The sequence below is a fragment of the Mesoplodon bidens genome (assembly GCF_964165515.1).
Source record: "Mesoplodon bidens genome assembly, chromosome: 6".
Classification (NCBI taxonomy): domain Eukaryota; kingdom Metazoa; phylum Chordata; class Mammalia; order Artiodactyla; family Ziphiidae; genus Mesoplodon; species Mesoplodon bidens.
Window position 1 is genome coordinate 74,176,361 of NC_138162.1, and position 13,317 is coordinate 74,189,677.

The 13,317-nt window shown below is 37.0% G+C and overlaps 1 protein-coding gene across 4 annotated transcripts in view; it reads left to right on the forward strand.

Annotated features, from left to right (window-relative positions):
* Window positions 1-13,317, forward strand: part of RFX3 (regulatory factor X3) — a 292,426-nt gene that overhangs the window by 43,302 nt on the left and 235,807 nt on the right. The window contains exon 4 of one of the 4 annotated variants that reach the window (XM_081236447.1): window positions 3,727-3,764. The exons of 2 other annotated variants lie outside the window; for them this stretch is intronic. In XM_081236447.1, coding sequence (XP_081092573.1) covers window positions 3,758-3,764 — 7 coding nt within the window. In that variant the 5' untranslated portion in view covers window positions 3,727-3,757. Of the gene's footprint in view, window positions 1-3,550; window positions 3,765-13,317 lie in introns of those variants that run through there. One more of the 4 variants, XM_081236443.1, reaches the window with a different exon arrangement.

Consider the following 13,317-nt stretch of genomic DNA (forward strand, 5'->3'; position numbering starts at 1 on the left):
AGACCTTTGTAACATGATTTATAACAAAAACTATGCATTTATATATAGGCATTATAATTAAAGAGCTATAATCTTTATCACTGATAGTATATTTAAAGAGACTCAGTGCCAACTCTTTCAAATAGTTTTCCTAGGAAGTTTTGCAGCTTTATCATATTTATTAAATCATATAAGTTGTCTGTATCTAACAAATGAATGATATTCTTTTTCCTTATCATTCATTTTTCATGATTGAGGGCATCTGGTATGGGCATCGATAACATACCTAATAATTGTGAAAGCTCATGTGGGCCTAGAGAAAAGAGCGTCCATAGTGTACTTCAATTAAAAATGCTTGCAAATAATGTTTATTAAAAATAGGTTAGGGCTTCCCTGGTGGCGCAGTGGTTGAGAGTCCGCCTGCCGATGCAGGGGACACGGGTTCGTGCCCCTATCCCGGAAGATCCCACATGCCGCGCAGCGGCTGGGCCCGCGAGCCATGGCCGCGGAGCCTGTGTGTCCGGAGCCTGTGCTCCGCAACGGGAGAGGCCACAGCAGTGAGAGGCCCGCGTACAGCAAAAAAAAAAAAATAGGTTAGTGGGACTTCGCTGGTGGCGCAGTGGTTGAGAGTCCGCCTGCCGATGCAGGGGACACGGGTTTGTGCCCCGGTCCGAGAAGATCCCACATGCCACAGAGCGGCTGGGCCCGTGAGCCATGACCGCTGAGCCTGCGCGTCTTGAGCCTGTGCTCCGCAACGGGAGAGGCCACAACAGTGAGAGGCCCGCGTACCACAAAAAAAAAAAAAAAAAAAATAGGTTAGTGGAAATTTAAAATAGAAAACTAGTGGATATTTTGGTGGAGTCCTTCTTTTGGGTAAGTTGTAGGAGATGAACTTAACTTGAATTATCCTGAAAAGCCATAGAAAACAAGTCTATATGTGCTGCCCTTCCCACTTTTTCCTTTTAATCTGACTTTTGGGCTTTCATTTTGATAGCCTTAAACTCCTTTGTTATATGTGAAATAAGTAAGTTGTCTTGGGAAGGGGAGTGGTAGGGAGGGAAAAGTGTTTTTACTTATTGCATGGCATATGGGCCGTTACTTATAATATACTTTATATTTACATCGTAGATCACACTTTATAAGGTTCTTTTGTATGTACAGCATCTTATCTAACTTTCCTCCTGACCAGTTATATGGGACCATATAATGGATGGGAAAGCCGAGTCCAAGAGAGGTTAAGAAACACCTTTGAAAACTGTTGCACAGCAAGTAGTTGGTAGATCTAGCATGTGCACCCAGATCTTGTGACTCTTAATCCAGTGTTCCTGTCCACTATATTAGTAATTTTCAAATTGTATTTTCCAATCAAGGAAGTTCTTCAGGAGCTGCCTTGGGTAATGTTGGTGGCTGCAGAGCAGGTCCATTTTTGTCTCTTTTTCTTTTGAGGCTCTGAGTAGTATTTCATTAGAAGTAAGCTTTTAGAGCCACTGCTCTGTACTGTTTTTCTTTGTGCAAAGACTAAAGAGAAGCAAACTATATCCTTCTAAGTGACAATCAAGGCTGTATACCTCTTGTCCTACTGGCATTGTGGATCTAGAAATAAGAATTAGACTGTTGGCATTTTTCTTACTTCTGTTCCTTGTCAACTAAGTACTTACTGAATATGTACTGAACACAGTAAGCAGGATACACAAGTTACTAGCTTTTTACCAGGGCCAATGACAATTGGTTTTAAAATAGTAATATAGTTTTTGTAAAAATTAAAATAGAAACTGTTCATATTAAACATATTATAGGGCCTCCCTGGTGGCGCAGTGGTTGAGAGTCCGCCTGCCGATGCAGGGGATGCGGGTTCGTGCCCCGGTCCGGGAGGATCCCATATGCCGCGGAGCGGCTGGGCCCGTGAGCCATGGCTGCTGAGCCTGCGCGTCCGGAGCCTGTGCTCCACAACGGGAGAGGCCACAGCAGTGAGAGGCCCGCGTACCGCAAAAAAAACAAAAAAAACATATTATATCTTGGTCATAAAGTGACATTAATAAGCATCACCATTTTTATACAATTTAAAATATTGCTTGTACTTAATAATCCCAAGGCTGGTAGTTAAGCATATTTGTTCTTAAAAGTAATTTTCATAAGCTATTATCTATGTATAGAGTCTTGAAAATGCTAGATTATAGTAGCATTTATGAGTAATGCTAATAGTGTCACAGAATGGTTCCTTCATCATATTATAGAATTCTAGAGCCTTTGATAATAATGGATTCCAAAATATGTTTTCACCTTACCCAAGTATGCATTTAAGCCTTATTGTATTGTAACAATCTATGAAATTACATATCTGCAAATAGAAAATAAATTCCATCAGTGGTCAACAAAAACATCATGAAATTTAATAATGGTTAAAAGTTTATCACACAAATTAAAGATAAGAGTAATTGTTATGGAAGCAACCTAAGTGTCCATTGACAGATGAATGGATAAAGAAGATGTGGCACATATATACAACGGAATATTGCTCAGCCATAAAAAGAAACGAAATTGAGTTATTTGTAGTGAGGTGGATGGACCTAGAGTCTGTCGTATGGAGTGAAGTAAGTCAGAAAGAGAAAAACAAATACCATATGATAACACATATATATGGAATCTAAAAAGAAAAGATTCTGAAGAACCTAGGGACAGGACAGGAATAAAGACACAGATGTAGAGAATGGACTTGAGGACCTGGGGAGGGGGAAGGGTAAGCTGGGATGAAGTGAGAGAGTGGCATGGACTTATATATACTACCAAATGTAAAACAGATAGCTAGTGGGAAGCAGCCACATAGCACAGGGAGATCAGCTTGGTGCTTTGTGACCACCTAGAGGGTTGGGATAGGGAGGGTGGGAGGGAGACGCAAGAGGGAGAGGATATGGGGATATATGTATATGTATAGCTGATTCACTTTGTTATAAAGCAGAAACTAACACACCATTGTAAAGCAATTTTACTCCAATAAAGATGCTAAAAAAAAAGACTAATTGTTAGACTCAAATCATAACATTTTATACATTTAATGTGTCAACAGTTTTGTACTTTTTATTTAAAAATTTTTTATTGAGATATAGTTGATGTACAATATTATATAAGTAACAGGTGTACAACATTATGATTCACAGTTTTTAAAGGTTATACTCCATTTATAGTTATTATAAAATATTGGCTGTATGCCCTATGTTGTACATATTTATTGTTGTAGCTTATTTATTTTATACATAATAGTTTGTACCTTTTAACACCCTTACCCCATTTTGTCCCTCCCCTTCTCTCTCCCCACTGGTAACCACTAGTTTGTTCTCTGTATCTGTGAGTCTGTTTCCTTTTTGTTATATTCACTAGTTGTATATTTTAGATTCCACATAGAGTGACATCATACAGTATTTGTCTTTCTCTGTCTGACTGACATCACTTAGCATAATGCTCTCCAAGTCCACTGCTGTTGCAAATGGCAAAACTTCATTCTTTTTTCTGGAGTATTACTTTTCTTAAACTTAGCCATTGAGCTCTTAGTTTAGAGTACTAAACTAAACACTCTAAACTAGTAATGTTTGACTGTTTTCTCCACAGTTCATTCTGAACATGGAACAATTAGAGAGGCACTGAAAAGGGCAGCAAAAATGGATATATTGGCAGGAGTGAGGAAGGATTCAAGAAGCGTGGGGGGAATCTGTTTTCAAATTTACTTGTATTTCTCTTTATTTTTTATTACAGAATTTCAGCTAAAAATCAATAGAGCAACAAAATGACAGGTATGTTAGATCCTTAAGTTATCTCCTTGAAAGACAGACCTAAGTAGAATGAGCTTGAATTACAGGAAGGACGATTTTAATTTGTCATAAAGCAGATATTCCCTAAAAGTGAGTGGCAATAGAGGGATATTTGGGATGTCATACTCTATAAAGATCTTTAAGACTGAAATAGTTATCTATTCAACTAAATATATGTTTTATCCTTGAAGTCTCTACCAAACTGAAGGTTCTTTTAGCTGAAGCTGCTAATTGCTAATTGCTGGAAATTAGCTAATTAATTAGCTAATTAAGCTGCTAATTGCTTGGAAATGTATGCAATATGTATATAATTCTCTTATAACTAAATATGACATATGTAGTTTATGGAGATCCTTATATTATTTTTCAGAGATAAATTAAGATAAAAATTGCAAGTACATTGCAAATTTGGGATTATAGAAAGAACTAAAGTACCCTTAATCTGAGAGATAATATATATTCCATATTATTATGTGTGATTTAAAAATACTTGACAAAAAATGAAGAGGAAGGCAGCCATTAGTCAAAAATGTGAGAATGAAGCTATATCCTTTTGGCAGGGTGGTTCAGTGCAAACAGCTAATGCGTTTATGAGTTAGTCAAACCTGAGGTCAAATCATGGTTCACCCACTTATTAATTCAATATCCTTACGTAATATGAGGATAATAACTGTTGCCTTGCAGCTTTGTGAAAACTAAATAAGGGATATACGTGAAGTACATAATGCAGTTCTTGGTACATAGTAGTGCTTAATAAATGATACAGGCATGCCTTGGAGATATTGCAGGTTCAGTTCCAGACCATTACAATAAAGTGAACCTTGCAGTAAAGTGAGTCACACGAATTTTTTGGTTTTTCAGTGCATATAGAAGTTATGTTTACACTATTCTGTAGTCTATTAAGTATGCAATAGCATTATGTCTAAAAAAATAATGTACATACCTTAATTTTAAAAAATACTTCATTGCTAAAAAATGCTAACCATTATCTGAGCCTTCAGTGAGTCATAATCTTTTTGCTGGTAGAACATAGAAGGTCTTGCCTCAATGTTGATTGTTGCTACTGGTCAGGATGGTAGTTGCTAAAGGTTGCAGTGGCTGTGGCCATTTCTTTCTTTTTTTTTTTTTTTTTTTTTTTGCGGTACGCGAGCCTCTCACGGTTGTGGCCTCTTCCATTGCGGAGCACAGGCTCCGGACGCGCAGGCTCAGCGGCCATGGCTCACGGGCCCAGCCGCTCCGCGGCATGTGGGATCTTCCTGGACCAGGGCACGAACCCGTGTCCCCTGCATCAGCAGGCGGACTCTCAACCACTGCGCCACAGGGAAGCCCCAGAGCCCATACTCTTAAACTACAAGGCTGCTTGGCCACCCAGTTGCCAAGGCAAGATTGAGGTTAGTTGGCACCAGTATTCATGTCTTGAGTTGACATAATTACTAATCTTTACTAATATAAGGAGGCATATACCTAAATATCTGTAATGGAAGATAATCTCCTTATAATTTGTATGTGGGTATGGACTATTAAGCTTTTCTACGTATTTGGGTATACATATGTCTAATCATAGATTTCCCCTAGGTATATTGGAGCCCAGCCACAAAGGCTTGTCTCAGGTTAAGGTAGAAAACTGTCTAGTTTCTCCATTGCCCATCGTCATTATTTTATATTATCTATATCTCACTAAGTGCTAGAAATTGTTGTTTTGACTTTTTCAACAAATTATTAATGCCTCTATGTTGTAGGCTAGAAATACAACGTTAAACAAGAAAATCGTGGTCCCTTTCTCAGCAGGGGACACTTGTCATTGTGGATGGGACAGTTCTTGGTGTGTTATCCTATGTTGTAGCATGTTTTAGCGACTATGGGCCAAAATGGCATTAGAACCACTTCCCCTCCCCAATCACTGTGACAACAGAATGACCCCAAAGGTTTCCAAAGTCATCAGGTAAGGGATGGTGGGATGGTGTAGTGGTCTATCTTGATGTTATTCATACTCAGCCTTGAGGATAGTAGCTGCCCACTTGTCCATGCACTTTGTCCATGCACTATCTAAGTTGAATAATTGACTTTAAGCATTTCGTTTTCTAGAATACAGGCTTCATACAAATAAATAGAGCCGAGAGAGCTGCAAAGCAAATAACTAAACTGATTACACTCCGGGTACAATGGCTAAACTGAAAGGCAAGATTAGTTGTGGATAATGTTACCAATGGCTAATTGAGAATATTCTCCTTATACTGTAAATAACGAGCATAAGTTAATAAACTCCCAAGTTAACATACCAAGATGATGCTATATTTTTTGAAGCTATAGAATCTAAGTCTCTAGGACTTTATATATGCAAATTATTTCTTAAAGACATACAGCACATTTATGCTAAGTACATTTTGTAGCACAAACATTTCTGCTTTGCTTTTATTTTTTTAAGAGAAATTTTTAACAAAATTACAAATTTAAATAATTTGTAAATAGAGACAACTATGAAGGATTTATGACTTGAATTTGTCATTTGAAAGAGGAATAAAAATAAATTTTCATTCAGTGTCCACATTAACTGCCTTTTAATCAGTATTTTATATTAAAAGTAATAACATTTGGAAGTTTACAGAGCCTCAGGCTTATGACAGTTGACATTTAAATGACAATAATTTTATTGTGTTATGATTATAAAAATTATTTATGTGCTCTAAAACATTCAGAAAATCCAGAAAGGTACAAAGAAGGGAGTAAAAAAAAATTATCATTCTGCTCAAAGCTTACTACACATCTGCTCACAAGATTATTATTATCATCTTCTCAGAATTTCTCTCAGTGAGTATGTATGTGCTAACTCTGGCATTCCTGGGTGTGCTTCTGTCCACATATGTGCACGCTCCCTCTCCCTTACAAACACAAAAATACACGCACTTTCTCTTAAAAGTTGGGTCATCCAATTTTTTTTTTAAGTTTGACCCTCATATCTTTTCATGATAGTAAATAACATTTTATGCATTCTTATTGGCATATCTACTTAAACAGCTCTCTAGCTAGACATTTAGGTGGTATCCTGTATTTTGGGTTTATGATTAATTATTGTATGTATACCTTGTGCATCATCCAATTATTTTCTTTATATGAGTTTTTAGGAATAGAATTGCTGGGTAGAAGGCTGGGTACGTGTTCAGTGTTTTGTTTTTTTTTTTGCGGTACACGCGCCTCTCACTGCTGTGGCCTCTCCCGTTGTGGAGCACAGCCTCCGGACGCGCAGGCTCAGCGGCCATGGCCCACGGGCCCAGCCGCTCCGCGGCATGCGGGACCCTCCCAGACCAGGGCACGAACCCATGTCCCCTGCATCGGCAGGCAGACTCTCAACCACTGCGCCACCAGGGAAGCCCGATGTTCAGTGTTTTTATCAACCACTAAATTGCCATCTAGACAGGTCATGCCATTTCATACTTCCAACACTAACACTTTAATGTTTTGTTTCTTTGCATGCTTTCTGATACTAGGTGTGATCAATCTTTGTAATTTTTTTTGTATTTTTGCCAGTCTGATAGTTGAAAAAAATCTCACTCATATTGGCTTTTCTTTGATAACTAATGGCATATTTTTTTAAAGTATATTAGCCATTTGTATTTCTTTTGCTGATTGTCCACTTATATCATTAGCACACTTTCCTATTGGGTAGTGTCTTCTCTTCCTCCTCCTTCCTTCTTTTAAATTTTGAGATTTCTTCATAATACAAGGATATGAACTTTTATTTGTGATTCATACTCTACGTATTTTGCCATTTAAAGATATTTGCTATTTTTCTCTTTTTGGTTTTGTTTTAGAAATATTTTACTATGTAAATGTATACCTTTGTTTTTCAGTTGGTATTCTTACATTATAATAAGACCATTATAACTCATGATTCAGTAGATGGATTCAAGATTAGATATTTTTAAAAATGAAAGTACTTTTCTGATTGGAAACTCTTTTGCAGATGAGGAAGGTGATGAATTGCTCATGTTAATTGGATATGTTTGCTGTAATTCCAGTTTCAGCTGCATATAAAAAAAGAATTGTGAGAGAGATATTTTGATGCAGTTAGTTGTAGTTACTTTAAAGCCAGATAGTCCTGGCTTTGTTTATTTTTCTTTAATTTAGATGAGAAATACTTATCAAGCACCTATTATACGTTAAACATTCAAAATGGATTTTCCACTTATTAGCTGTGTGACTGTTGGCAAGTTACTCTAAGTAGTCAAGTTCTTGACTCAGTTTATTTATTTGTAAAAGAGGGATAATAACTACTTCGTGAGTTATTTTAAGGGTTAGTTAGAGTTTAGTTGAAGTATTTAGCAGCACCTGACATATAATTAGACAACAATGAATCATTAGTATTATTGTTTTTATTTTTTATAGTAACAACACATAATTTTAGCCCATTACTATATATAATATCATTGCTGTGGTAGTAATTTAGCATATGAGTTAATTAACTATGATTATTATAATTTTATTAATAGAATGGAGCCTAGCTAGACTGACTGTACTTAGGATCTTGTCAGATATATATTACTTCCTTATATTTGTATAGCAGTTTCGTTTTCAGAGCTCTTTCTCATTTCTTGTTTTATTTGCTCTGTACAGTCTTCCAGTAAGAAAAGCAGGGCCTGTATAATTTTCCATTTTGCAATTGAGGAGCTGAGGCTTGTAGAGAATGACAGACTTGTCCAAGATCATATAGCTTATAAGTGGTTAATCAGGTTCATTTCCTTCCACCTATAATTAAGATTCTCACTGAACCTAGATTGACCTTCAGTATGGGAAAGAACAGAGAATAGAATCTGACTATAATTGACGAGTCTTCATTTAACTTTAGCCATTTTATAGTTTCTTGTGTTTGCTGCCATTCCAGTCATCTGAACATTGGCTTTAATGTTTTAGTAGTCTGTATTATGTTGATGGTGGTTACAATGAACCACATCTCTGGGTATTCACACGCTTGTGAAGTCTCTTTCCTTTCAATCTGGACTGGGCCTGTAGCTTATTTTAACAAACAGAATGCAACAGAATTAGAGCTGTCTGAAGTCTGGGCATAAGCCTTAAGGAAGCCAGGTAGCTTTTGCTTTTATGTTTCTGGGAGACCTGAACCATTATGTCAGAAATCTGGCTACCTTCCTAGAGAGACCATGTGGAAATGAGGCCACATGGAGAGAGGGAGAGGGAGAGAGGAAGGGGGGTGGGAGAGAGAGAGGCTCTGAGGTTACATGGAGACAGAAGCCCAGTCACCCTAATCCTAGTATTCTAGCTGAGCCCATTTCCTACCTGCCAGCTGAAAGCAATTATGTGAGTGACCCCCAGCAAGATGAGCAGAAGTAGCTGAGCCCAGCCCAGGTTGCAGAATTATGAGCAAAAAAATAGTTTTTGTTTTTTTGAGCAATAAGTTTTGTGGTGGTTTGTTACACAGTAATAGAAAAGCTAGAGAAGCATGGCAGTGTACTTGAAAATAAAAGTCTTGCTAAAGGGTGTTTCCCTTTCTTGGCCTATTTTGACAGTTTTGGTCTTTTTCTGGTTTGCTAATGTCAGGCAGTGTTGAAGAGAGAGAATAGTAATGGATAATTTTTCCTTTCCAGAAGCTCATCTTACTGAACCTTTAAGTACACAGGTTTGGCCGATACTTGGGTAAGCCTGAGGTAAACCTAGTCTCTCTGTGCTGAGTCTCTTCAGAGAAATCTCAGGTGATTGGGCTGCTTCCTATTTTCAGGTCTCTGATTCTTCTTCTTTGTTGAATTTCCTACTCCCAGTCTTTTGTGACTCTCTTTATCCCTGTCAGAGTTGAATTGGATTTGGCCTAGGTTAGCCAGCTAAGAAAAGATGGCATAGTCTTTCTGCCTCTCTTGAACTTGTTTCTGTTGTCCACAAAGACTTGGGAAGCCTTTTGGGGCTGAGAGTAAAACTAAGACATGGACTCACCTCAGTTTCTGATCATTTACATATTACTTAACAGGAAAGATATGCTGCAGTGAAACATTACTCATGCAGTTTATCTTTTCCCTCTCATAGATCAGTTTCTTCCTATTTAACTATAAATACTGCATATTTTATTTTCCCATATAATTAAAATTATAAAATTATAAAAATAAAAAAATTGCAGGGGCTTCCCTGGTGGCGCAGTGGTTGAGAGTCCGCCTGCCGATGCAGGGGACGCGGGTTCGTGCCCCGGTCTGGGAGGATCCCACGTGCCGCCGAGCGGCTGGGCCCGTGAGCCATGACTGCTGGGCCTGCGCATCTGGAGCCTGTGCTTCGCAACGGGAGAGGCCACAACAATGAGAGGCCCACATACCGCAAAAAATAATAATAATAAAAAAATAAAAAATAAATAAAAATTAAAAAATTGCAAAATGTTTTGTAAGTTTCTGCCAGAGATGAGAACCAGTGATCTAAACGCTTATAAGAATAATTTTTCAAAAACAACTTTGTTGTTGTTAAAAATGCTTTTTTGTTTTAAAAAAATACATGAAGATAGATTTAAAATATTACAAAGCTTGATTGGCTTCCAAATTGCTGGAGTGAGGGCCTCAGTGTACTCCCTTCCCTCTAACACAACAAAAACGCAAAACAACTAAAATCAACCATTTCAGAATTCTGGCAATTGATCAAAGCCAGAGAATGAACTGAAAATTGTCTATCCAAGAGAAGACTACTGAACCTTGAGATGACAGTGGCATCTAATTTGTGCCTACTCCCATTCTCCCTCCTTCCCCAGCTTGTGGTATAGCAGAAACTGGCAGCATTGCAGACAGTGGAGAGATATGACCACTTTTGGAGATCCATGAAAAGCAGCACCCCTAGATCACAGTTGATATTTTGTCTCAACTTGTATCTCCCTGGGAAAACTCAGTTCTCAGAGAGTGATTGGCTATTGATTTGACCTTAGAGCTCAGCTCAGTTGGGGGAAGAAAATGCCTACCCACTGGGCTTTACTGTTACAATAGCAACTGTTGGCAACATCTCCACTGTTTAAGGCTGTGATTTCAGGTGGGGCAAACAAGAGCCTGGCCAGGAATGTAGAAGGAAATCCTGGAGGATTAGCCAACCATAGGGAACTTTGAAAAGCTCCAACATATTTCTAGTTATCTAAAAGTTTGCAGATGTGCAAGGCTGTGCATATGCCCAGGAAAGACCTGGGAAAGGAGAAGATCCACCTCTGGCTGACCTTGAGGCTCTGTGCAAGAAGGAAGTGAAAGCTAGGGCTGTCTTACAAGCTACCTGAAGTTTGAAAGTGTGGCTTCTCACGAAGGTTCCTTTAGCTTTGGCAAAGGGTGGAAGATATACAGGCAAGGCATTTAAGGAAATCTTCTGACCAATCACTGGTTGACCACTAAATTATACTGATCCAGGAAGCCAGGCTTAAAAACAAAAAGAAGAATACTCAGTGGCCACATAATGCAGGGACTACAGAATTAGTTCATGGAAGTGCTAAACAAGTAAGCAACACCAAGAAAAAGAAGAGAACTAGCGAGAAAAAATCTTAGTGGGGCAGTGTAGAAGATTCTGCTACCGGAATTGTTAAAATACATTATCTAGATAGCTTGATAACTATCTAGTTAAAAAGATAGTTTCAGATATCTATTTAGATATCCAAATAGATATCTAAAACTATCCAAAATGTCTAGTTTTCAACCAAAAAATTTGAGAAATAGAAAAGTATGCTACATACATGGGAAAAAAGTGAAAAACTAGCTAACAGAAAAGTGTCCCTGTGGGCCTAGATTTGGACTTAATAGACAAAGACTTTAAGTCAGCTATTGTAAATATGTTTAAACAACTAAATGAAACCATGTCTAAAGAATTAAAGGAAAGTGTGAAATTGATATCTTACCAAAGAGAATATCAATAAGCATAGCAATTATTTTAAAAGAACCATATAGAAATTTTGGAGTTTAAAAGTATGATAACTAAAGTGAAAAATTTACCAGAGGGGCTCAATAACTGATATGAGTTGGTAGAAGAAAATATTAGTCAACTTGAATGTAACTCAATAGAGATTATCCAGTGTGAGGAGTAGAAAGGAAATGAAAATGAACAGAGATTCAAGAGACCTATGGGACAACTCAAGTGTACCAACACACACATAATGGGAAAATGGGAGTCCCAGAAGGAGAGCAAAAAAAAAAAAAAAAAACACAAAAAGCAGAAAGAATGTTAAAAGAAATGACAGAAAACTTCCCAAACTTGCTGAAAAAATACTGATTTACTCATTAAGGAAACTTAGTGTACTCCAAGTAGAATAAATCCATCATAGTCAAACCATAGTCGAATTTAGACATCATAGTTAAACTTATGAAAGTGAAAGACAAAGAAATCTTGAAAATATGAAGAGAAAAATAAGATCAATAGCTGACTTCTTATCAGAAACCATGGATGCTGGAAGACATTTTCAAAGTTGAGGGAAAAAAACTGTCAACCAGGAATTCTGTATCTAGCTAAAATCTCCTTCAAAGATGAAGGAGAAATTAAGACACTTACAAATAAACAAAAACTGAGAGAGTCTGTCACTAGCAAACGTGCCCTATAAGAGGTATTAAAGGGAGTCCTTCACGTTGAAACAAAAAGACACTAGGCAATAAACTTAAATCCACATGAAATAAAGAGCAATGGTAAAGGTAACTACATAGGTATTATGAAAGACTTACATATAAAAATACATATAGATGCATTTTTCTTTTAACTTATCTTCTCATGTTTTAAAAGACAACTGCACAAAGCAATAATAATAAAACTGTTGATGGGTTTATAACACATAGAGATGTAGTTTGACAATAATAATAAAAAGGAAGGCAAGGGAACAGAGGCATATTGGAGGAAAGTTGTAAATTATTATTGAAATTAGGTTAGTATAAATCCAGACTAGAATGTTTTAAATTAAAATGCTAATTGTAATTTCCAGAGCAACCACTAAGAAAATAAGTCAAAAAATTATAGTGAAAGAAACAAGGGAATGAAAAAGATACACTAGAAAATATCTATTTAACACAAAAGAAGGCAGGAAATGAGAAAAAAAAAGATATTACAGAGCTCAAATATACCCTTAAAGAGTAGAAGTTATAATGTGTAATTTCCATGTAAAATAATATGTTTATGTAATCTTTAAGGAATGTTACCAGTAGAGAATATTGGTCAATGGATCCTCTTTGGAGCTTCATTTTTTGATACTATTGGATACTTATCAATAGATTTTAAAAATATGGTATTTTTACCATAGTGAAAAATGCACCAAAGTGAGATCAACGTGATAAGTTTCCATTAACCCTGGGTTCTTAAAAGGTAGCTTTGTTTCCCAGGAAATGAAACAGGAATGTATGGAAATGAGAGATTCTCTTTACTTTGTTTCTGAAAGTTTGGGTATGGAAAATTTAGTTCTTCCCCTTCCTCTAAATATGGAAAAGAAACGATGAGAAAAATGCTTTGGAGAAGAGAGGAGATCATGGGAAAAAGGCATCTGGAGATAAATGCACATAGGAAAGGGTTATCAAAAAGAAAAATGTTCTGGACAGAATATTTCAGAAGT